Below are 26249 nucleotides of genomic sequence, written 5' to 3' on the forward strand. Positions count from 1 at the left end.
AATACTGAGGTACACTTCTTCTTCTTTGTGCTTCAAATGCTTCTAAGTCTTCTGGTATTAAATTGTCCTTCCCAGGAGCAGCAGGGTTTTCTCTGTAGCATCACTCCACCTGCAGCCAACCAACATAAGGAACAGGTTCCACCTACCCAGCCAAGTGCTTTGGTCCAGAGTTAAGCTCCAGCTTTGTGCCTCTGGCTTTCTCCAGCAGCCCTGGCTTTCTCCAGCAGCCCTGGCTCACTAAGTCGAGTTCAGGATCAGGATAGACGAAAAAGGAGAATCATCCCTTCAGATACCAGGTTGAGTATGAGGGGGCAAGTGTATATGTCCCAGCAAGCTTCATTGTTTACCTAGCACAAGCTGGTAAGGAGGGCTACCAAAATTACTGCGGAGAGCCTGTCATCCTTGCAGCAAGGATGCAGAGTCCTTGATGCAAAGTCATTGTGCCTGGAGACATTTGTAGCTCAGAGGCCAACAGTAAGTAGGAGGACAGGAGGCCTGGTTGTGGAATTTCCTTAGGCCTTGTAGCTGCCCTTGCCATGGGTACCCAGCTTTCCTGACACTGCCAGAGCTCCCAGCTCCCCAGTGGCTCCCAGGCACAGGAAAAGCCCTGCTGAGGGCACAGCCTCTGCAAAAGTAGGTTTAGCACTGGGAAAGAATGGAGCATTCCCAGAGCAGATTAAATCTTCCAAGACTTTGAGCTGCCAGTTTGAAGAAGCCTACACATTTTGCAAGTTTTTAGAGTCTTAGAACTTGGTCTAATTTAAGTAAATTGGCACATCCTGAGCACTGGAGAGATCATTCTGCTAAGTTTCATCCTCTGCAGCAAAGCATAAGGAAGACAGAGTTACTCAATATAGCACTTGGGAAAAAAAATGTTTGCAGGTGCAAAGCAGCATTCTTTTCCCGAAGCTGAGATGATGGGGCTTTTCATTTCTGTCTCAGGAGTGGCCACTCTGCATAGAAAGTTTCGGTCTGAATGGCTAAAGTCTGGCAAAGTATCACTCAGCTGAAACAGACTTTAAAATAGTGGAAAGTCGTAGGCAAACATAACAACAGGCACTGCATTTAACTCACAGCCCTGATGGCACCAGGCATCTGAATGAGCATGTGTAACGTAATAGGATCTGCTGAAGAAACCGTGTCTGGGAAGTTTTCCCTCTTCTTGTCTTAGCTAAGGATTGCAGAGAGATGGAAACCAGCTTACAGGCTCTAGGGTTTGTGTGGGAATCGCCACTTCCTCGTAACATCTGCAGTTCCTGGCACAACAGAAATGTGCAGCTGGACTTGAGGCAGCCCCTGCGTAGCCCTGACGTGAGTCGGGGCTTGAAAACTGTCTTTGCAAACAGTCTGGTGGTCTTTGTCTTCTGACCTTTAACGGTTGATCTTGATGACCTTAGACATCTTTTCCAGCCTTAGTGATTCTGTGATTCCGTGACTGTCACAGGAGCAAATCCAGCACGTGTGCCCATGAGGCTCTGCAGTAGGATTTTTCCATTCAGCATTCTATATATCTGCCAGTCCGCTGAGCTTATAGACAGCCATTGGAGCTGCTGAGCTGGCCACAAAAGGTGTAATTTTTAGCCCGACGTACAGCTGGATTTACTTTGCTCCCATAGGGAGATCTCCTCTGATGGCCTGAACACACGGGTCTGGGCTGAGGCCACTACTGAATGCTGTGTCCTGCTGCCACAATTGCCATAAATGGGGCTGACACATGGCTGAGATCTCTGTGGGCAAGGACTTTTCTGAATTGTCATTTTCAAATGCTCTTTGCCATTTTCACCCAGGAACATGTAAACCAAAACATGGACATTTTCCCCTGGGAAGAGGGGAAGAGCTGCTCGCCAAGGTTGAGCCCATCATAGGCACCCTGCCCAGTTTGTTATGCAGAGAGCAGCCACAAAGCTCTTGAGTGTTATTCCACTCTCACGATTCTCTTGGCCACTTGGTTCCTCTTATTTTAGCTTTGTTTGAACAATCTCCTTGGTAACTGGAGACAAAAGCAGAAATTTTTTTGTCCTCCTCCTAGGATTGGTTTCCTGCCTATCTCAGAACTGGGAGGGATCCTTATGTATGTATGTTTGCTTTGGTGCTCCCACCACAGGCTTTAACCTCATGTATCACTGGGAAGTTCAGGAGACCTGGTGTCTCTTTTGAAGGGTTTTTATACACAGAGTTTCAGTTGAGAGGGATGTATTTCACAGTTTAATTTACTTGGCAGTAAACAGATGGCATGTCAGTCACAGTGTGAATGGTGGCTCTTGAAATTGCCTACATGCTCCTGACCTCCAGTGTGTCCAGCAGCAGGGAGACTGGACTGGAATAGCCCTTCTCAGGATGCTGCAAGTGCTGGAGTGGCAAAGCCCTTCAGCAGGGTCAGGGAGTGACTCCTTGCTGTGTCAGCACCCTCTATATGGGTCCCACAGCCCTGCACACCTTCTAGCACCTGCCTCAGGACATTAGGGTCTATTAGGACTTTGGTGTTTTCAGATTAGTTTCAGAAGGGTCTCTATGAGGGTAAGGGCATTAATCACTGGCAATTCCTAAAGACTTAGGAGCGTTTGAAAAGGCAAGGAAAAAATCCCATCTCAGCTGACACACTTTATTCCTCTGCCCTCTGGAGATGGAAGTCATTGGAAAGGAAGAGGGAAGAAAAAAACAAACCAAACAACCACCATACTGTCTGAAGACCTGGCTGGGCTGGAGGCAGAGACCAACCCCACTGCTGGCACTCAACCCCAGCACACGCTTTTTCTTGGACAAAGCAATCCCTGAAGAATGGAAATGGCAGTGTGAAAACACCAAGCAGCACCTTTAGTGCAGAATTTAAAGCTGAGATTTTGGGGTCATTTGTTGATTTAATGGTCCAAACACTGTCACTGTTTAAGGCAGTATTGCCCTAGCAACAGCCCCTCTCTGGGGGTGGCTAGGGAGTACTTCATGGGGCATGGCCTGAGCCTGCCGGCCTTATCCTTGGATAGAAGGGATAAGAATGAAGGATCTGCACCACCTCCCTCGCAGGGCTTGCCTTTTGACATAGTGACAGCATGGCATGGCACTGGGGTGTAGCTCTCAGCTTGGGTTATGGTCTTCAGAAATGCACATCCCTGATGTTTCAAGCCTATATAATCACAGCATTTCATATGCTGGTACCCGGAGGATCCATGGTTTTTATACCGTCAGGTAACTTCTGATACTGGTCGAGCATGGGGGACTTGCCAAAGGGAGTCTGAACCAGGAGTGAACTCTGCAGCCAGTCACTTAAATTGCTAAAATGTGAACATTACACTTGAACCTCCCTAGAACCCTCGCATGAGATAACTTAAAACTTCTTCTCATAGAAGTTCAGTGTGACACTTGGTGACAAGGTCATAAAAGTTCAAAAGGCTTTTCTGTAGCTTAGGAGTCCATTAGCATCCACAGGGCCCCTCCAGGGAGAGCAGGTAGGATGCTTGTGGTGTGCTATGCTTCTAAATACAGATCACACTGCATACAGCACCACAGGCTGAGACAGTGTCATTCTGTTCTGCAGTTTGCAACTTGAGTGCATGTGCAGCTTAGCATGGTCTGTTAAGCTGACACAGAAGCTGTTGAGAGGAGCAGGGTGATGCCCATGTGAGCAGCGTGGCACAAAATGGTCACAGGAACTGCCCAGGTCTTGACATCAAGTCACTTGCATCCTTCACTGGGCAAAGAATGATAAATGTAGCCACGGTGAAGTGCTTACTCCTGCGACGCCACCAGGAGGCTTTGATCCTGCAGCTGAGTCACCACACCAAGGGTTTTGGAGGAGTGTCTTGAAAAGAGGGGCCTGACCTTTGGGGCCAACCAGCAAATAAGAGGAATCAGGTGCATTCCTGACAGAGGATGGAGTTAAAATGACAGTGGATGCTGCTCTTGAAAGTGGACCTGCACATTCTATATTGATGTTTGCCCTTTCTGTGGCATGACCTCGGCTGTCACTGAGCATTCCTTGTCTTCTTCTTTTCCCATGTACAGCTGCTTTTCCAGCAGCAAAGCTAGCTGTCAGCAGCCCTGGCAGAGTGGCAGGGCACAGTTGAGCCCCCTCGTCCAGTGTCTTCCCAAATAAGAATCCCTTGCCCTAAAGCCCTGGCAAACAGGATTTGAAATGTGCCTTCCCTGGGAGGGAAACTGCTAGGATTGATGCAAAGTCCTGCTGCAGTGGCGCTACTGGAGCAGTTCATGCACAGCAGATGTATTTTGGGCTTCCTTGAATCCCAATTCCTGATGCTGAAACCATGCTATTAGACATGGACCTATTATTTCTCATGGTCCCCACTGTTTTGTTTAGTCAGCTTTAACTCAGCAAAGTGTGCTAAATGATTTACAGAACTGCAGAAATGTCCTTTTTGCTGGCAGTTGCTCACTGAAATTCATTTTGTGGAGGCCAAAGCCATTTCAATAAGAGTGATGTCTCCTGTTTGAGGAATATTGTCATGGCAACTATCCAGGTGCACACAGGGAAGAGCAACTCATATTTATATGAAAGGTGAGAGCAGTTATTGTGGTGAGGGGGAACCTGGCTGCAAAGAAAATCTGCATGTGTATTTGGATGCAAGAAGCACTTATATTTGCTTTCCTTGGGAAAAATGTGTATGAGGACAATCAGGGAGAGGGGTAAGTGTTTGACCCAGAGGTCCTTTCTCACTCAAACCCTGTCACAATTTAATTCTTCACCATGCTTGTTTTCCACTTCAAGTTTTTCCAGTAGGAATTTCAAATCCAGCACAGAGCCCTTCTCAGGTGAGCATGTGTCTCTTCCCTGCAACATGCCACCCCACCACCATGGCAGATCTTGCCAATAGAGCATGATGAAATATTGGACCAGCCAACTCAGTCAGGAAAAAATCCCAGAAAGGCGGAATGGAGGAAATGTCAGATTTTGGCTCTTAACCCTGTAGACTTAGAAGTGGGATTTGCAGGGTTTTATACTGAGCAAGGATGTTGGACTGGGCTGAGCCCTGGGCAGTCAATCCTTTGCTTGTAGCACAGGCTGAATTTTTCAGGACTAATGCAGTTTTTAGCTGGCATGGGCAGGGCTGTGAAAAGCCAGGGGAGAAGTTATTTCTGCTCTGTCAGCTTTCCCAGGTACCTTAAGTAATTGCTGCTGGGGGTGTCTTTGATCAAACTCACATCAAATGTGTTTTCCTTCCTAGTCATCACTTGTATTACACTGTTTGTGCAAGTTGTCCTTGGAGCTCCAGATACTGATCCAGATGGATCTCCTCTCCTGTTTGATCCCCCAGTGATCCTGCCTCCACCAGGCACTCTGGTAGCTTTCAGGACTGTGGATCACCATCACTGGACACGCATGGCAATGAGATTGGGAAAAAGCAGAAAAACAGTTTAGTCCTGTGTTAGCACATTCAGAGCCGTGGAAGGGGAGACCACAGCTCCAGCTGTCCTGGGACAAGGAAACATTTAAGCATCACCAAAGGCTCAGGTACTAGTTTGGGGCAGATCAAGAGAGTGCCATTCATCTTCACCTAGCTGGGCCCTTGCAGGATGTGACATTGGCGGATGAATGAAGAAGTGCATTAGTCAGAGCATGAAATTCACAGTCAATTCAGAGCAAACATTGATGATTCACCAGAAAAACATTTCTGATCTGACAAATACTTCTCAATATGGTCTTCCTAAGAGGAGAGTCAAGCAGCATTCAGTCTAGCATGTGAAATCATCTTACCTGGCAATCGTCACTCCTGAAGAGTATTTTCTGAGACACTGAGCATCAGCTGTGCCTGTCATCTCCCAGCTATTCAAGCAGCAACAGCTCTCGGTCCTCCTGTCTCTGCAGACCACCTCTCACACTTTGTATTTCTGCAAGGCGAGGGAAGAGCAGGCTGGATCTTTTTCCAGGATTTTCCTGGTAGTGATGCTCTGGAGCAGGCCAGTGTTATGTATCTGAGCCGTATGTTGTCATTTAAACTCAACGTATCCTGAAGCCAGAGGAGCAGTTGGTTTATGCAGACATGGAAATGACAACACAGCCCTGTGGTCTTAGACAGACTGATTCAGGAAGCCTTGGGGAAAGAGGTGGAGGACATCTAAGAAAATAAGAGTAACCAGATGAATTTTGGCTCCAGAGGTGGAGGTAAAATAGAGGGACTGTTTCCCTCTCCCCTTGTTTGCAGTGTCCAGGCTGGTTGTGCTCAATCACATTTCTGAGAGGCATTGGACTGTGCAGCCTCATGCAGACCTGGACTGCTGGACCAGCAAACCAAGCTGCCACATCAGATCAGATCACATCCACACTACCCAAAGCATGCGTCACGCTTCGTTTCAGGCAGGTTTTCCTTTTCCTCCCTGTCATGTTTGCAGCGTGCTGCAGGCAAAATTTTCATTAAGTACAGACATTTCATGTCAGCGAGGCTTGGTTCGGCAAAGGATCCTGCATGGGTGACTCATGGGACATCTTACACAGATGGGAACTCATCAGCAGGAACAGGAAACCCTAATGAACCCTCTCCTCTGTCAGAGACCACTGGATAATAGTTAAAATCATGTGTTATACAAGGTCATTCACATAATCTGGCCCATTTTTGCACCTCTTCTGTCCCTCAGGAAGGTTTGTCCCTTCTCTGGTTGAGCAGGCATTTTGTTGCCCTGTCCTTTGTCCCCCACCACACACACATCCCTTGTGTCTGGGACAAATGCCTACATCACAGACTTGGGTGTCTCTCTGCCTGTGAGGCTGCCACCTCCTCACCAGAAGGTGCAGTTTTGTTGTCAACTGGTAGAAGAAAAGCCCTATCAGCTCCTTTTCCAACCCAGCAACAAGACAACTTCCTTCCTCAAGTAGCTGTCAGAAATTTGAGCAGTGAAGCTGCTAAGTGCACAGAAGCACTCCCGGTGCCTCGGTCAGCAGAGTTGTGGGCTGCAGAGACAGGCAGGGAAGCAGTAAAGTCTCTTTGCATCTGTAATAGCATGGATGGAGCCTTGAGCCCCTGTAGCCTCTGGGGAGGCTCACAGAGAAGATAAGGACATTCAGGAGGACAGCAGAGCGTAGCAAAGGCAGGGATGGCAAGAGGAATGGTTGCCTTGCTCTTAGTAGTTGGCTCCAACCATGCCCTGGGGTCTGGTCCAGGCTCCTCACTGTGGCCATGGCCCATTTACACGGCCCTGGCTTCTGGCTCTGGTAGTGCCCAGCTCTGGTGATGGGCCCACTTGCCCCTCTTTACAGGCACTATCCAGTGCCCAGCGATCACAGGAGTCGTGTGAGGCAGGGACATTCCCAAGCCACATGCCCATCTCTCATGGCAAGCTTTAACTTCAGCTAATTAAGTGACTGGCTGACAAGCAGATGTATGAGAAATCAATGTGGCAGGTTTCTGTGGGAGCCTGAAAGTGCATGCTAGAACAGGCAGCACTGATGGATGTGGCTCTGAAATATCACCTCTAGAACATGTATCCCTCGTGGCTATTCTCCCTCCATAATTGAATGCTCTCTGGGTGGGAAATGCTCGTCTGTTGGGACATCAGGGTTGGCAGCACAGGATCCCACTCCTGACTGCCTAGCCTGGATGTTATAACTATGAATCTGCAGTTGAAAGTCCTCCAAGCATGTAGTTCTCCTGGGTGAGCAGTGGAAGCTGGATGGGTGACAAGCTGCATAAGTGCACTGTTCCCTCTATTGATTCAGGAATAAGTATCTGTCCAGACAGCAACAGCATGCCATGTTCTCATGGGCAAGCTTGTTACTGGCTGCTATAACAGCTGGTTACTTGTGTGTTTAGAGATTGTAATTTTCCTGGCCCACTGGAGGCACCATTACTGACTATGTGCAGGTCTTTGCTATTCCAGCTCTGGTTCATGTGTGGTCTGGGCACAATGATGATTTCTTAGCTGAGAGATTTCTGATCTGAGTGCACAGCAGAGTGGAATTGGGCAAGATCTCTGGATTGGAAGGGCTCTGGATTAGAAGGTTTCTGGTCCAACTTGTTCTCAAAGCTAAAGCAAGTGCCTTCCCCAGCTGACATTGTGCTCTAAGCATTAGTTCTCTTCTTTGCCCTGCCTTTGCCATTGCACAAAGCCAGTTTGCTTCCCATTGACAGGAGACTTGCAGCCCTGTCGTGCTATTGCTATGTCATTTGCAGGCAGACATCTGGGCACTCTCTCTTGCCCTTTCCAGAGATGTGCCCAGAAAATGGCAGGTGGGCTGGCGTGCTTATGCCAAGTGCACATCACTTCCTTTGCTGTCTGCGACACTGAGCTGGCGTTAGCAATCACACTGCTCTCCCTGGCACATGGGATACTGCAAATGCCAAAAGCTTACAGAAGCTCAAAGGGCAATGTGAGAAATCTGCAGAGCATAGCTAAGTACACAGAAACCTGGTCTGGCTAGGAAACCCCAGAGGCACAGATGCCTGGGACTGGGAGAGGATCAGTTGGAAATAATGTCTATGTGTCTGTCCTCCTACTCCAAGGTGGTTTTGGCAGTTATCACAAGAAGAGGCTGTGTTGGCCAGTCATTGGGTCTGATGGCGTGTATCAGCTCTTCTTTGGTACCCCATCACCAGCCAAAAGGACTTTTCCATGGGCTATTGTAACTAAGGGTTGTGTGGGAACATTCTGATAAAAGACCTTTATGGTTCGAATGAAATATCATGGTTTGAAATGACTCCTGACAGAGAGCATTGGACTTGGAGTGAGGGCAGAGCTTTGTATGCCAAAGTTACCAACCTTCTTTCGTTGCTGCTGGGTGTCTGCAAGAGGAGAAGAGCTGGAGATGCAATTCTGCAAGATGTGTTTTATTCTTTGATTTCCAGTACACGGAAATGAGATGAAACTCATTCCCTCAGCAATTGCTTTGACTACAGACTCAAGGAAGTGCAGTTTCTGGTACAGAAGTGCAGACAGTTGGATGGGCCCTCAGTCTTCATGCCAAAGCAGGGTTCTTTAGCTCAGGTGAAACGGACCAGCAGCAGCTGTGCTTTGCTGCAAACTTGCCCCATGGTATCACTGGGGGTCCCTGCAGAGGAGGCAGGGAGGAAGGGACAGGGAGGGGTGTCAAGGCTGGTTGTTTAGACCAACACAGGACCTCTATCCCCATGCATTCAAATGTGTTGGAGAGATTCTCCAGAAATTGCTTTTTCCCACCTGCAGTGTGATTGAGGGTCAAAACAGGAAGAAAAAAATCCATCTTTTCAAGGGCTGTGGTCTTGCACAGTCATGAGATCTGGAGTGTTTGGCTCCTGGAGACATTAGATTATGGCACACACACGACTGTCAGCCCCAAATCAAAGCTGATTCTAGACCTCTGTCTAGAAGAGACATCTTGGAAACACCATCTAGATTGACCACAGATTCTCACAAGGAGAAGAAAATGTTTAATGGTTTAATCTTCTTATTTTTCCCTCTGTCTCATGGATTTGGGACTCTTGGTTCCTGGCCCTGCAGTGACCGAGGACCGGGGGTTTCAGGGTGATAATCAGTGTCCCTTTGGTTTTCTGTTGTAGAAGCACTATCACAGCTTGTTCTGAAAGAGCCACTGGGCCACAGGAGAGAGAGATTTTAAATCCAAATTTCAGTGTGTACTTGCACTGTCAGGACTTTGGGTCTCTTCAGCCTACTGTGTCTAGCTGGTAAAGTCCAGGGGCAGCTCAGCAGAGCTCAGTGCTGCAGTCGGTCCACATCGCTCTGTGAGCCTTAGCCAAGTTGTCCTGGCTCTGCCAGCCACCCACCTCTGCCTCGTTCCCACCATGTCTTGTAATGCAAGAAAATAGCCTCGCACAGCAACCCGTACCTCTGAAAAAGAGGACTGTGGGCAGCAGGCTGATAGAGCTGCACCCCGAATGCAGCAGGAGCACAGGACTAGGTGAGGGCACCAGGAACACAGGCTGAATTCCACAGACTCACAGACAGCCCCATGGTAGCTTGTTGCTGCCCACATCCTCACAGCCGCCTCTCTACAGCAGGAGTGAGAGGCAGAGACCATATTGAAGGGTCCAGGAAGAGCAGGGTGATATGAGTGCACATCCTAGATTACTGTAGAAAGCAGTCCTTACTTTGAGGCAGGATAAACTGTGCAGTTGCCTGATCCTCCTCCTTCTCCACTGATCAAACACTGCCACATGGCCACATGCGTGCAGGACCCTGCAGAGGGGGGTTGTAGCAGGCAAAAGGCAGTGTGATGCAGATCAGGCATGCTCTAAGAATAGCTTGTGTTATTTTCATATACTTGCTGCTTCTCAAACACCATTAGGAGGTAATCCTTTTCTCCAGGATTGCAGTCTCATCCCAGGGACAAATTTGCCTCAGCAATTCTTGCTGATTGGAGATTCATACAGAGAGTGGACTTGGCATTTGTTCTTCCTGCCCTTTTTTCTAACAGCCTTCTACAGTAGAAAAAGCAGCAGGGCACATCTACCTAACACAGGGCACTTGTTCACCCCCTAGAATGATCACTTGGAAAACTGCATAATAACACCACCTCCTGGCAGTGGCACTTTATGCCCCATTATTCTGCATTATTCAAGGAAGTCCTATTGGTGTTGAGTCTAAGTATCAGAAAAATCCTTTTTAAGTGGCATCCTGGTTTCTTTTCATAAGAGAGAGGATTATTTTGTGGGGCTTTGAGGTATGCCACACACAGCAAGCCAGAGCACACCCACAGGCAGTTTACATTTTGATACCTCTGCTGCTCTCAGAATTTAAGAAGGCATCCCTTTTAATTAACTTTCCTGAAAAAAGTTATTTTTTCATACATGAGGGCAGGATGAGGTGTACATTTCAATAGGCATTGTCAGGAGAATTATTGATTTTGTTAGTAATGTTTCTGAAATTGTGCCATTCCAGTAATTCTGCCAGGTTCTCCTTGAAAGCTTAGCTAAGAGCATTTTTATATCCTTCATTAGTTTTTTTAATACACGATAATTTCCCCTAACTCATCAAGGCAGAGCAAGATCAGCTGCATGCTTGGTAACCATTTTTCCTGTGTACAAACCTATTGCAGCAATAATTACAAACTGGACAAATTATTACAGATATTCATTATAAAATACAATTACACCGAGCGGTGCTGCATTGTTACACTTTTCACAGCCATCACTTGCTCTTGAGTAAATGGTTTCATTATGAGCATGAAGGGCAAACTTAATACACTCCTGACTCACAGCAAACAGCACAAGAAATCATCCTGGCTGTTCCTCGGAGTGCTTGTGGTGTTTACCCCGAATGAGTAGAAAATGTTGACTCTGCTGCCAAATACTTGTCAGCTTAACAGAGGGGCTCTGGGTGGCCAGTGCAGATGTGCAAGGAGAGGAGAAAGCCAGAAATTACAGCAGCGTGGTCTGAATTTCACTCCCCTAGAGCGTGGCTTTCTTCCACGTTTATGGGTTTTCAGTGCTGGGACTTGCCAGGAGCAGCAGAACCTCCTTGATCATCATATATTAGAGCAGCCTTGGGGCTGCTTCAGCTTGTGCTGGCTGCTCGTGGAAAGTGCAGAGGAGCCAGGGATGGGACAAGAAACATTTCTTCGAAGGACAAGACAGACAAGCTTGGACAGGGAGAGAGTAACTGGGAAGCTTCTTTAAGAGCATTCACAGGAGGGCAGTGCTGTCAAGTGTCGGGGGAAAGCAAACCCAGTCAGAAGGTCGGCAGCAAGCACAAGGCTACAGACAGTCACTGCACTGGCTTTTTAGTGTTGTTATTCCTTCTTATTTTTTGTCTGGGACAGGGTCAGAGCCAGGAGGAGGTCTTGTCCCATCCGCAATGCCATGAGTGCATGACAGTGAGCAGAGCATTCCAGGGCAGAGCAGAGGCTGCTGGATTTCTGTCTCATATGCTGTCTTTCCAAGGACTTTGCACTGTAGGAAGGATCACAGTAGCACAGCCCCCCCACACCCCATACCCCTTGTATCCCAGGTTTGGTCACCTTCTGGCCAGCAGCTTTCAGCTGGATGTTTCTGGACTGTTTTCAGCCCCTGAAAAGAGTTGAAAAACTTCTTCTGTGCTAATTTTTTTCCCCTGGTAAAGCAATTTTCACTTTATTGGGGGCTCAAGGAGCAAACCTCTCTGTGGGTGGCCACAGCCTCCTGCAAGGCTTTCATCTTCTGTGCTTGTGGCTATGCTCTGGGCAGGGACTCTGCCTTTGGACCTGTCCTGATAATGCTGCAGGGACAAATTCAGCAACCCTGGGTCATGTGAGGGAGAATTGCTGCTCAACTCTCAAACAGGAGAAAATTAAACCTTGAAGGCTTGGGAAAGGATGTGCTGCTCGTGAAGTGAAATTAAAAAAGTAAAATCTCACCATCAGAGAAGCTTTCCATCACCCTGCTCTAACCAGAAAGACCATTTTTCCTTTACATTCTCTTCACAGAAAAAGTCCTACTCCAACATCTCTTTCAAGCTTGTAAATTAGAGCCTCCAAAGTCCAAACCGAGCAACTGAACATGATGTTGTGCATGGATCTGCTGTGCCTGGTGAGACAGAGTCTCTTCCATGCACAAGCTTGAGCAGTGCATCATGCTTTCAGAGGCTTGGTCTGTGCTTGTTCCCAGTTCTCATGCCCATGTAGTGTGTGCAGGCTATCAAGGGGCTGTTCTGTACCCTAGGTTTTTGGAAAGAGAGGTGTCTTGCTGCCCCCACTGCCCCCCCAAGGCACTTCTAGGGGAAGCTGGCCCAGGCTGTATTGTCCTATGGCCATGCCAGGGGGGATGGCACCCTGCAAGCTGCTGGTGCTCTGACCCTGTGGTCTGTGCTCATCCTGAGGCAAGCTTGGTCCATTGGCTCCTGCCTTTGCTTTTGGCTGTGCTGTCCCTCCAGCCTGTGCTACCAAAACCACTGTTTTCTGTTCGCAGCCCCCTTCTCCTGCTGTTTCCATCCTCCTCTTCCTCCTCTTCTACCTTTTCTTCCTCTTCCTGTTTCCCCTCTTCCCTTTTCCCCCCTTACTCTTGAATCTCTATTTCTTCTTCTCTGTTGCAGCAAAACGATATCAATCAAGGTGATAGATGATGAGGAGTATGAGAAAAACAAGACCTTCTACCTAGAGATCGGGGAGCCCCGGCTGGTGGAGATGAGTGAGAAGAAAGGTGGGGGACGTGCTCCGGGGCTGAGCCCAGCCTGTGTGTCCCTGTCTGGCTCACTCATGTCTGGCACCTGCAACACCGAGCTCACATCCCCAGAGCCTATGGAAAAGGGCAGGAGCAAGACCACTTCCCATTCCCTCTGAACACGGCCTTTCCCCAGCTCACCAAGCTACAACCTTGGTCAGGTGGTGGGGATGCTCCTGCCCTTCCCCATATGCCCCAGGAGGGATGTGCAGCCGCTTTCCCCCACCCAACCATCTCTGTCACCACGGCACCCGGGCGGACGTGAACTGCATGTGTGTGCAATGCCAATCATGTGTTTGCCTTTGTCTTGTGTTCCCACAGGAAATTCATTACCCTTAGAGTACTTGACCGTGAGGAGTATGAGAAAGAGTGCAGTTTCTTCCTTGTGCTTGGGGATCCAGTGTGGCTACGACGAGGAGTGAAAGGTGTGAGAGTAAAACCAGACCAGCTCTCGAGACGCTGCCGTCCGCTTTCTCTGTGTCTTCCTACTCTCACACTCCTTTCTCCTCGCACTTTGGCTCCTGGCCGTTTTGCCCTCCCTCCTCCGAATCTTGGCCGCTGCACCTTTTTGCTCTGTTTTCTTTCCTCTGTCATTTTGAGAGGATTCTGCCTCACTCACCAGGGCCCCTGGGGAGCAAGGCATGCTCCCAGGATGGCCCCGGAGCACCTGGGCAGGGGACAATGAGCATTGCCAGCCCCCAGAGATGTTTTGAGAGTAACTGCCCTGCCACGTTGCAGTTACACCTTCGTTTAATCATGTAGAACGTTCAATCTCGACAAGTAAAAAGGCAACGCTGCATCATTTTTATCAGAAGATAAAACAGCTTTCACTTGAAATCAAATGCATGGCCAGAGCAGTAATTTTAGCCTATTTATGCTGGCACTGAAAATAGCCGAAAATCACAGCACAAGCAGGTAGTACCATGAGATGCAATCACTTTAGGTAAATCAGGTTATACTCGAAGTTTCATGGCTCTGCATTGGATAATAGCTTCTCACAGGAATAATAAAAACAATTTCCTCTTTCATCACATTTTTGAACCAACTGCAAAACTTCCCAAAAAGGCAGAGTTCACCTATTTTCCCACGTATTTTTTCTGCTGGAAAAAAGGGTGAAAATTAATGGCAGCAGCTAGTTCTGCATGTTATTCATGGCTGAGCAAGAAGCAGTTTTAGAGCCGCTTAAGATATGGACCATTATTAAAGCCTTTGTTGAAAATTGGCAGCCTAATTTGCTCTGTCTGCCTTGGAGCTGCTTTCTAGTTTCTGGGACATCAGTGTTCCCTTCAGCAGGCATGGGGCTGTAATATATTATTTGATCAGGACAGAGAGGGCCCCACACTGAGTGGGGACTTGCCACGTTCCTCTTCAGCTCAGGTACTGTCTAGGTCAGCTGCGTCATCCCCTCCATCAGCTTTCCTGCTGGTTTATGTGACCAGCTAGCAAAAGCTGGGCTAAAAAAATCAGACACACTGGCATGACTCAGGCACTGCAGGTGGGGTCTGTATCATTAAATGGTGCTGGTGGCATCTATGGAGCATAGAGAATGTTGCCAAGATAAATTTACACGTGGACAACTCAACTCAGCAGCTCCAGCCTTGCCCAGCTTCACAAGGGCCAGTGTGGGCTCAGCCTTGCAAGTCCAGCAAGGGCAAATATGCTTTCCAGGGCCAAGTTTGAGAATTGTGGTACTAACTCTGTAGATCCCAGCTGAAAGTTTTAGCTAAAAATAAAAGGAAAAGGAAATAAAGTTTCTCATTTTCCTGGTCACAAAGATAACTGAGGAAAACTGAGAGAAGCTGAGCTTTGAGAACTCACTGGCTGGAAGACAAGTCAGAATTTTAAGGGGTGCTATTTGCTGCTTTGGCCATGCAATCTTTTTTATTTTTAACTCGTTTCTTTGTACTTGGTTTTGTACAAGAGGCAGAGAGGCAGGGGTAGTGGTGACAAGGGCAGCCCAGAGACAAGGGCATCTCTTAAATGTCACCCCTGGGCCACAGAGCTGTGTTGGGGTCTGCATCTCAGGGGTGTGAGACCCACCGGCGCACTAAGCGAGAGGCTTTTTCTTTTTGGAGACCTAAAATTTTGAGCAACAAGATCCTTGAGCCAAGCCTTGCCACAGACTTTTGTTCTCTCATTACATATGACAAAAGTACAGCTGTATGCTGGAGATGTTGCTCCCCATTAGACAGCTGGAGGAGGTCAAAGCCAGTAGCTGCTGCACATGGGACATCTTGTGTCCTCCCCTGGGGCAGAACTGCCTCCGAGACCAATGGAAGATCTTGCACATAAAATTCAAAGTGGGAAAACTAATTTTTGGAGTGTGTCTTTTAATCCCATATCCACCCCATGTTTGCAATGGTTTTTATTTTAAATCCACAATCCCATGAAACCTTTCTGTTCCTTTATTTTTAGTGCCTTTCTCTTAACACTAATGGTATCCTGCAGCCTTACAGATCTGAAATCTCTGCCTTGGGATCTGGTGTCTTTCTGTGGATATCCCTTTTGATTTCATTATTCATTTACTTTTCTTCTTCTGTGTTTGTCTCTGTCTCCTTCACAGCCCTGTTGTTGAATGAGCTTGGTAAGCGCGCATTCATTTTTCCTTTCCATTTTTCCAGTTTGTGTGTTTTCAGAAGACAATTGATTTTGCTTGAAGTTTTTCTTTGCTCGCAGCATTCTCTTTTAGGGTCATCAGCACTATTTAAGTAAACTCAGGTATCTAATGCCCCATCTCTCTTTAGAGTAGAGTCCCAAAGTCACCAATATTAATGAGTGGTAATCCGCTGTGGCAAGGAGCATTTTTTGGGGGTGGTTCAGTTACGGCCATAGTATACCTGCCAACACGCCATGATACAGGCTTGTGGCATCCAAATTAACCCATCCCCTCTAACATTGGTGTGGCAGAAACAGGATTTCTTGGAGACTTAGGGATGCTTGCGGCTGGACAGGAAAACTGGCCAGTCCTGTTTTGAAGAGACAGTGCAAACTTTGCCTCCTGTCTTGGGAAGATTCAGAGCCTATCCAGCCTTTGCATTTCCTTGTTGGTCATTTCCAGGATAGGACAGCTGGGAAGGGAAGCAAAGCCATCCTGTTTCCCCAAAGCACCCACAGCCCTGGGGCAGACTCACACTGGTTTTACCCCCTCCACAGCATATACTGGATACCAGGGGGTGGCAGATTGCAGATGTGGGTTGAAAAGCCTGCGTGCAGGTCTCCCCACACTATGCCTGGGGTACATGTTGAGAAGTAGCCTCCATGTCCACAGTTCCTGGCCATGGAGCAGGGAAGGACCACCTTGTGGGCTGCGAGGTGTCCGTGTTGCTGTGTGAATGCTAATCCTCATTTATTCTCTCTCTCTCTCTCTCTCTCTCATTTTTGATTTCATCTAGGTGGCTTCACCATCACAGGTATGGATTTCTAGTCTTCCCCCTATCCCCCGCTTCCTTTCTCTTAATGGCCATATGCTCACTTTGCTCTTTCCTCTTGGTTTCCTCTTTGCTTTTGTTCTGTCCTGGAGGGAAACTCTGGAATGGTAAGAAGGTGCTGAGCTGTGGCCCCACTGCCCCGGCCGGTCCCTCTAACACAGTGTCCTCTCACAGAGTGCTCTGCCTGCCACACACACCTAACTCCACCTCGGGGAGGGTGAGCTGTCACTCCTGAAGTGACAAGCAGCCCCACTTCATCTCTTGGAGCAAGGTGGGCTTCTCCACTTGATCCAGTTGTCCCCTCCGTGCTGCCCACACGGGAGGTGTGCACAGGGCTCTGTCCTCCCCAGGCAGCCACCAGGGTGCCCAAGCACTGTGGGAGGGGCAGGATGCTTTAGCCCCTGCCCTTCCCACCAGTGAGACCCAGCAGCAGGGCTTGCTTCTCTGTCATTAGCCAGCCAAGCATCTGTCATTCAGCCAAGCACTGCAGGACGAGAAGATCCTGGGTCCCACACATTGCAGAGCAGCCCCTCAGGAGCCCTGGAAACAATAATTAAGACCTAGGAGGCTTTGGCAGTGAGGTGGGTCCCTTTGACAAGCAGGAGGAGAAGGGCTTTCCTGCAACTCATTGCTGTCTGTGCAGATGAGGGGCAGCCAGCAAGGGAGCAACACTAACCCCGTGTGACGTAGGAATAGTTTACTAACTGCACGGTGACAGTTTGCACAGGGTGTCCAGTCCCTCCTCCTGATGTCCTGCTGATCACTTTGATAGGAAAACCCATCTTCAGGAAGGTCCAGGCTAGAGATCATCCTCTTCCTTGCACCGTGGTCTCCATCCAAGGTACCTATAGCGTGACACCTGAGGGCCACATCAATCCCATGTGGACTGACTGTGGTGTGTGCCTAGTGACAGTTTAACTCCAGTCCTTTTAGTCCTGACATTCTTCTGCTCATCCCTCGAGTGGACTGGAAGGGAGTTTAGTGGGGTCTGCACAAGGGACAGTGACAAAGGCCATGAGCTGCAGTCCCCATGCCCCAGAGGTTGCAGGGATGCCAGTGGAGGTGCAGACCTGCTTCACTGTTTGTGTAGTCCCTCTGCTGCTGCCTTTCTCAGGGTTTGGGGCCAGGCACTGGCCTTTGGATGACTCCTCACACCCGTATGGCCCAGTGTTATTTCCTCCAGCCCCACCATCGCAGCAGGAGTTGACTGCCAGCTTCCTCTCTGAGGCAAAACCCTGCTCAGAAGGAGGCAGAGCCAAGATTTCATATGCGTCTCAGCCCTGGGGTTGCTGGTAGCTCTCTCTTGTTGTAACAGGCTGATGGAATTGTCCTGACCATACCCCACTGCAGACCTGGAGTGCTGGGAAATGGAGCAGCCCTAGTGATAATCTTTCCCCTTCCCAGCATCCCTGTGGAGAGGCAGCAGGTACCAGGCATAAAACTATTCCTCAGCACTAAGGATGAACAGGACTCCTTCTGAGGTTGGATGAGTTGCAGACCTCTTGCTAGTGCTTCTCCCTAAAACTATCTTGTCTATTGCTCCATGAGCTCCTTCTCCACTGTTCTGTCGCTCATGCTCCCACATGGAGGCTTCCTGACCTCCCCCTCTGACAGGAAGCCACATCCAGAGAGTGACCAGCTGGGCCTGGTTCGCTGATGGGCTCTTTGCTTTGCAGAGGAGAATGAGGAAAAGCAGCCACTGACCAGCAAGGAGGAGGAGGAGCGTCGCATTGCAGAGATGGGGCGCCCAGTCCTGGGGGAGCACACCAAACTCGAAATCATCATTGAGGAATCCTACGAGTTCAAGGTACTGTCCACATCCTCTGTCCCTGTTCTTCTTCCCCTCTGGCTGGGGCCCCTCCTTTTGGGTTGGCACAGCATTGGCAAGCACACGTTGATGGTATTGCAGCAAAGCGAGGCAACACGTGGCATCACAAGGTCTCAGAGCAGGACCAAGGGACACTTTGGAAGGTGACTGAGCCAAGGCATGATGAAAGGCTGAGGGTCACTACAGTGAGATGGCAGTGGGTTAAAATACACTCTGCATCTTCACTGTCCATTTTAGCCCACAGCCATGGTCCTTCGGGGACTTTCTGTCCCACCCACAGACTCTTTGTGGTTGTTATTATTATACTAGAACATCAGTCTGGTGAGCATAAGAGCTGACTGAGGTCCAAAATGCTGCAGGTTGCTTTAAAACATAACCTTGTTCTCACGGTGGTGTGCTACACACAGGTCCTACTTACAGGCCTAGGACTCCCAGTGCAGAGGGCTGATACCCTAAATGCAAGTAATGGTTGTGCAGCTCAGCTGCCATGAATGCATGTGCCAGACCAAGAGCTGAAAACCGGCCATTTAATTCTTTTCCACTTTTCTGAAGTATAAAAAAATAACAGACTGCCCTTACTGTGTCTCTGAGATGCTTCAAACTCCCATCATGAGCAGGCTTGAAAAGGTCTTTTTTAGCAGCAGAGAGCAGAGTTGCTGTTTTTGCTGCTGGGGCTCTTGACCGGAGCTTAAAATCTGCTAAGCTTTTTCTATAAATGCATGGCTGTAAGCACCAGTGTGAGTGGGTTTTAGCCCAGTATCTCCAGTCTGATAGTCCCTAATTCTCTCCTCTGTATCTCTATCCACAGAACACAGTGGACAAGCTCATTAAGAAGACAAACCTGGCCCTGGTGGTTGGCACAAACAGCTGGAGGGAGCAGTTTATTGAGGCTATTACTGTCAGCGCGGGTGAGTTTGGACCACAGCTCCAGGTGAATTACAATCAGCCTTGCTCACTACTCGGCTTGGCTGCATCAGTAATACAGGCTGTAGAGGAGTAGCAGGAGGCAGAACAGTCAACAGAGTTATTTACAGTATCTGCATAAATAAGGCAGCTGATTAAATCCTTGTCTTGTGTGTAGGAAACCTGATGCATTAAGTGTGTCTGTAGTGCTGGACAGAGCAACACTCTGGCTGTCACCAGACAGCAGAGGGGAAAAGCAAGTTCAGTGGGAGAGATCTGGGAGATGAACTCAGTGTTGAAATTCAGACAGGCACAGATGATGTTGGTGCCAGGCAGCAGTGCTCCCCATCCCTGGTTCTCCCTGTACCGCTGCACTGAGGGCAGCGCAGTACTGAGGGTGCCAAGCCCCGAAGACAGTGACTCTCTGAGAGCCAAAATTTACCTTTGACACCCTCTGCTTTCAGGAACTCCTGCTGCTCCAGCCACCTGTGGCTGGAGGTTTATGGCTCACCATCCCAATAACTGCAGCAACATGTAGTAGCTGTGGTTGGGTCTGATCATATCTGATCATATCTTCCCTCCCTTGGAGAATTGTCTTTTCCTCAGAAATGCCCTGTTGTACAGTTCTCGCAGGTGCCAGTGCCATGTTTACCAGTATGCCCAGTACGGGATATATTATTGTTCCCACATCTGTGGAAGATGAGAGAAAAAGATCTCCTCCAGATGTTGTTTTAACAGACGGAGAGACGATAACTCACTGACTGGATGTTACAACCTCCCAGCCCAGCCTGGGCTCTGTGTGCACACATTAGGGCAAAATCAACCAGTTTAAATTAAATCTCTGGGGATGGCAGTTAGAGCTCATCTAGCTAATTGTGCACTGAAATGCATGGGGGAGCACTTACATTTCCTACCTCGAACGCAGCTATACAAGGTAACGTCTGCCCAGCACAGAGTAATTAAAAGTGATGGCCGTCCCATTTAACCTCTGCCTCTGAAAACAAGGACAGGACATTGTGCAGCAGCTATCTCTTCAAATTGCGATCCCTTCTGTTGTAGCATAGTTTTTCTCAGAGCCTCCAGGCAAGAGCCTCCCGTTATTTTGGATACAGCCTGAACATATCATGCAAGACAATCCGTGCTGCAGGTTTTCTAGCTAACATGGCTAAACTAATCTATGCCAGAACCAATTATTTAATTGCATCCCATATTAAGGCAAAGATAATCACTGATGCTTGGATCCTGTTTCTGTGACACATGTAAAGACTACAGTTATGTGAAAGCCCTGTTACCACCATGTCTTGAATATATAGTCATGATCAATGCTAACAGGATGATTAACAAACATTTAATAAATGGGATATATTTTGGTGGACATTAACTGTGCCTTGCAGTTGGGAAACAGTAGGTTGTCTCTGAGCTCTGGACACACCCAGGCTTTAGCTCCTCAACCTTTCAGCCAGACAAGTTAAAATACCTTAGACACCGGAGGCTGAGTTTGAGGTTTTTCCCTGCAGCTCACCATGGAGAGCCTGTGAAAGTCACACATTCCCACTTCAAAATGTAACATCCCAGCTGAGAAAAGAAACATTAAAACCCCATTTCCCACCCAATGTGCAACTTACAGCAGCGTTTGCAGGGAGGCTGGGCGATGGAGCAGCAGGTTAAGCCTGTGGAAGGACAGTGCAGGTGCAGGCACGGCTGTGCCACACCATGCCATGCCATTCCACACTGTCCATGAGCCTCTCACCCATAGCTCCTTTAGTGTGCACCCAACAGCTGTAAAGTTTCTTCCACAGCAAAAACATCCCGGGGTTTGTGAGCCTGTTCCTGAATGCACCCCTGGGTCACCATCCGACATCACTCTGTGTTTCAAGTCACCTTCACAGGATCTGGCCAGCTCTTCAAAAGGGAGCTGCTCAACATAATGATGGGCAGATGTGGATGAGTGTTATGGCAGTGGCACTCATATTCATTTTTCAATCTGTTTCATCATCTCTGTAAAGATTTAGGTCCATAACAACCCCGCTGCCACACAGCTTGGCAAGGGATTAAAATACCTGCTGCAAAATTATAGCACAGCACAGTGTATCCTGCCACTATCAGCCTTTGTGCATTGAGGAAAAACATAGGCCCATGTAGGCTTTCCAGGCTGGAAAACTTCACTAGGCACAGGAATAGGTACTTATATCTGCCAAAACAATAACGCGATGCTGATGATTAGCTACTGCTTTTGTCATAGTGAGTTTGAAGCTTTGAAGCCAAGCAATGCATAATTTTTCATCAAGTTACGGTAGAGACATCAGCAAAAGTGCTTTGAAGACAAGCAATGTCTGCAAAGCTGCACCCCCACAAGATGCTGAGTAGAACTTTTCCCTGGCTGGTCATGGCTTTAATTAGCCAAACATTGTAAACCTCCAAAGACGATGTCCATTTGGCCTCCTCTTTCCCAGGAAGGATGCCATGTCTTGTTTCCCTGGTTGACTTTTCACCTTTGTGATGAGGCAGAAAGCACTTGTTGTGAGCAAGCAGCTCACCAGCAGCTTCCCCCAGTAACTCTGTTGTTGTGGCACAGAGCCAGCATTTGAACACGGGGTTAGTTGATACCCACATGTTGGTACACAATATACAATCAAGACCGTTTTATTCACCCCATGGGAGGCTTTATACATTTTGTTATTCCATCAGAGATCCACACTGTGGAGGAAGATGTGAAAGGAGGAATGTTCGCCCTGCCTAGCAGCAGGGCAGGTAAAAGCAACACAATCTCATTTGGAATGCTGGCCTGATTAGCACTGGGAGCTGCTGGGAGAAGCTGCTTTTCCCAGGCACAGAGCCAACATCCCCTTAAACCCTTGGGACCTTGTCCCCTCGCCCACTGCAGTGGAGCAGAGCAGAGGCTCAGGTTTCACTGGGTGCTCTTGGCTACTCCAGGTCTTGGACCCTTTTCTCTGCTATTCTGAGGTGTCCTCCCTGGAAGCAGAGCCAGACTCACTCAAGCTGTCTGATGGGCATGGACCATATATTGAATCCTTCCATTGGTAAGGAGCTCCTTCCAACAGCCATGCAGGGAGATCTGTTAGTCCACATCCTTGGTGGGGAAAAAAAAGTATCAAAGACAAAAAAATATCACCAAACAGAGTACAATGGATGCCTTTAACACAATTTGCAGTGGCCTTGGAATCCCTGGCATTCATGACATAGAAATGCATCCTTGTTCCTTAAGGGAAACAGGAAGGCTCCCTCTGACTTAGATGGAAGAGCGTCATCTCCCCTCCATGTCTGGGAGTGGTTCCAGTTGAGAGCAGGAGCGGTTTTTGTCTATCCCACCACACTGGCATTGTGCACTGTGCCAGGCTGGGGACACTCCACATTTGCCATGCAGGCTGCCCAGAGGACAGGCTGCCCAGCAGGCTCACGAGATGGCTCAGCAGAGCTGTGGGAGTCAGGCAGGAGGTCACCAGCCCCAATGGGCTCACTGGCAGGGTAAGCCCCACACAGTGCGGGCTCCATGGATGCCGACTGGTTTTGGAGAGACAGGTGAGTTGCCAATGCCGGGAGCAGGGAAGGGAGAAACCAAGACACCTGCCTGGACCAACACCCTATGGTCCTGCCAGGACGAAGATGTACTGGGCCAGTGTAAGGGGAAAGGGCCAAGAAACCAGGGCAGGGGGTAAGGACAGTCTGATGTCTGCTGAACTCCTTCCCTGTGACCCACAGGAGGGCTTTTGGACAAGAACCTGCCTGCACATCCAGGGGCCATGGCTGTGAATGTGTAACTCCCTGAGAGCCTTTGGGGACATGCAGCAGCATTCCCCCACAGGGTCAAGAGCCCCTGGGACATCAGGCAGGATGGGCATGAGGACTCATCCCCAACTCCTTATCCATGCTGGAGACCAGGTCTTGCAGGTGCCACGGGGACCACAGCCATGAGCAGGGGTGGGCTGGGAGGTGCTGAGTGCCCAGCACAGCACCAGGAGAGGCAGGGTCTGACCCACGCAATGTGCCTGGTGAGCAGAGGTAGAGCCATGACTGCTGGCAGGCTCACACTGGGAAAATGACCCCTGCAAGGCATTAACAACAGATTGGTAAGAAGTGAAACACTGACATGGATCAGGGACAGAAAATAAAAAGAAGAAGGAAAATGCATTTTTGCTGTGACAGATGATGCCCCATAACTGGCTCATGACCTGGGGTGCTTGACAACTACCTGGAAAGGAGCGCAAATGGGAAAGTGCTTTTTTGTGCACTGGGAGTGCCCACTGACCTGGATCAGACCAGACACAGAGGAACGAGCAGACAGAGCTTATAGGGAGGCATGTGAAAGGGCAGGGAAATGCAACAGGGAAGGACAGTCAGCAGTGATGGGCTAGGGAGGTTCTAGGGCAGGCAAAAATCCATGGCTGGATCCCGGTTTACAGAAAAGGTAAGGTGAAGCACCAGAGCTAGCAGCTCATCAACCACCAAAACCAGCTGGCACTTGTGAAAGCAGATCAAAAGGTTCTTCCTTAGGGAAGTCTCCGTGAGGTACATGTTGCTTTCAGTGGGTTCACCTGCCCCAGTCAGCTCCAGCCGGCAAGATTTCGGTTATTTCCCACATCTTCTGGGGAAAGGGCTCTTGAGCAGGGACTGAGGCCCAGGAAGCATCTGATGGTTAAACTCAGGCAGAGGTGCTGGTATGAGGCTCTGCATTTTCTGAAGTGCAGGTGGCTTTTTTAAACCACTGCCTTTGCAGGGAGTCTCTCTGTGCTGTGGGAAGGGGCATGGAAAGGCCATCGAGCCCCTCTGATGGTTGCCCAAAAAATAAGATACTTGAAAGTCAAGGCTTTCTAGGATCCAAATCCTGAGAGACAGCACTTTGTAGACTGCAGTATGCACAGGAGCTTTGCCCAACCTCCCCCAGAGTAGGCAAGTCTAATCAGGCACTGCTGGTTTTCTCCAGGGGAAGATGACGACGACGATGAATGTGGGGAGGAGAAGCTGCCCTCCTGCTTTGACTATGTGATGCACTTTCTGACCGTCTTCTGGAAGGTCCTTTTTGCCTTCGTGCCCCCGACAGACTACTGGAATGGCTGGGCCTGCTTTGTTGTCTCCATCCTCATGATCGGCCTCCTGACAGCTTTCATTGGTGACCTGGCATCCCACTTTGGCTGCACCATCGGCCTGAAGGACTCGGTCACCGCCGTCGTATTTGTCGCACTGGGGACATCAGTGCCAGGTAAGGACAACCACAGGGTTTGTTGTAAAGGCCCACCTCTGCCCAGTCCGGGTCTGGGTTTGGGCTGGGAAAGCTGTGCTCTGCAGGACCCTGAAGGACAGATTTGAGGTATGTGTGGAAGTTGTTTTTCAGCCTCAGATGAGCCAGGATAGAACCAGGATGTGGGTTCAGTCTCATGGAAAGTATTTCAAGGACCTTCATCTTGCAAAGACTGTGAAGTACCTATTTCTGTGGGCAGCCTGCGTGGCATCCACTTTCAGAGTAGGAAGTTGGTCTTTGATTCAAATGCTGCTGGTGTTGGCAGTCCTGCACTTTCTTTTTACGCATCTGCTGCTTTAACCTTGCTCCTGGGTGATTTAAGTGCTAGTCCATACCCAGGGTGCACTGCCCAGCACGGACACCTTTGTGTGAGACCACGTTCAGATGGATCAAGGTGAGGTTGCTGAACTGGGGGAGCTGCTTGAAATGCAACTTGTGAAGCCCCTAGAAGGGGCCCCACAAATATTTGGCATGGTGTCTGATCAAATGGGCACTCAGACTCAGAAGGGAGCAGAGACTGAGGATTGACCAGGGAGAGGGAAAACCACAAGTTTTCATGCCTACACGCCACTCCCAGTGCACTCTGGCTTGCTGCAACCCAGCCTCCTTTTCCACTGGCTCAGCAAAGGGCTTCACTTAGGGATGAATTGGTGCACTGGAGAGGATGGTTCCAGTGGCACAGTTGCTCTGGGAATTCCCATGTCAGCTTGTGTGAGAAAGCCTATGCCTTCCACTCACCTCTTCAATGGGCTGTGCTGGCCAGGCAGAGCCTGGTTCCTGGACTAGGGGCTCTAACCCAACCCAACCCCCCCTCATATCGGTCACACCTTCCCTCACCACCTTCAAACTTCCACTTACCAGCACTCAAATGCTCAGAGGTCCTGAAATTGTCCTAGTGTTATCAAAGGCAAAAAGAAGAAGCAGCATAACCAAAAGGAAGAACAGATTTGGAGCAAGGCATCCAAATCTGAGAAGATTTGAGAAGGAGCGTTTTTTAGACCTCTGGCAGTAGAGCTTTTAGGCAGGAGGTTTGCAGGGCTGCTTCACACCCTTGACAGTGAAAAATCTTCCCTCCTGCTTTTGTCGACAAAAGGTGGCATTTAAGAAGTTCTTTTTAGAATACATTCAGGTTCTCTTGTTTCAATTGGCTCCCAGACCTCTTGTGTTAGCTGGGTGCTAGTTGGGCTCCTCCACACCTGCTTTCCGGGAGACAGGCAGGCATCAGAGAGGTGTGCAGTGAAATCGAGACTGACAAGGACCTTCCCTACGTTGAAAACACTGCTCAGGCTTGTGGAAGTGCATGTAGTTTTTTCCACGCTCTGCCTGGCACTGGCAGTGTGTCCCATTCCTTCCACACTGGCAGCTGGAGAGCCACAGAGGCATCAGTACTGCCCCACAAGTGCGTTACTGCACCGTGACCAAGGCTGAGAACCAAGGGAAATACCTTTTCCTTTCCTTAGCAACCAGGTGCATTTCCATGGCAGCTGTGCTTTTTTATCTAAATAAAGCAGCCTTTTGATTTCTTTGCTGCAAATGAACCCTCTCTCTGTGCTTATATGTGCCCACATATGTTACATGGAATGGGATCTTTGTGCCAAACTGCACTTGGCCATCTCACCTTGGAGCCCCACTGGGAAGGAGTGGAAGGAAAATTCTGTCGAATTAAAACACATGAAATTTGACCTCACTGTTTTCTTTTTCTGAGCCACACTTGGCTGCCTGTACCCAAGGTGATCTGGGAGTGCAGCTATGTCAGAGAC

At 48.9% G+C, this 26249-nt stretch overlaps 1 protein-coding gene across 4 annotated transcripts in view; it reads left to right on the plus strand.

Moving 5' to 3' along the window:
• Positions 1-26249, plus strand: part of SLC8A1 (solute carrier family 8 member A1) — a 128524-nt gene that overhangs the window by 88544 nt on the left and 13731 nt on the right. For 2 of the 4 annotated variants that reach the window (XM_027709857.2, XM_027709856.2), the window contains 5 exons: positions 12946-13052; positions 16466-16483; positions 18178-18308; positions 19138-19237; positions 24175-24450. In XM_027709857.2, coding sequence (XP_027565658.1) covers positions 12946-13052; positions 16466-16483; positions 18178-18308; positions 19138-19237; positions 24175-24450 — 632 coding nt within the window. Of the gene's footprint in view, positions 1-12945; positions 13053-13394; positions 13499-15636; positions 15658-16465; positions 16484-16593; positions 16609-17273; positions 17343-18177; positions 18309-19137; positions 19238-24174; positions 24451-26249 lie in introns of all 4 variants that reach the window. The other 2 variants (XM_039381340.1, XM_027709859.2) reach the window with 2 other exon arrangements.

The sequence above is a fragment of the Pipra filicauda genome, unplaced genomic scaffold (genome assembly GCF_003945595.2).
Source record: "Pipra filicauda isolate LSUMZ 115617 unplaced genomic scaffold, ASM394559v2 scaffold109_size3271384_pilon, whole genome shotgun sequence".
Lineage (NCBI taxonomy): Eukaryota > Metazoa > Chordata > Aves > Passeriformes > Pipridae > Pipra > Pipra filicauda.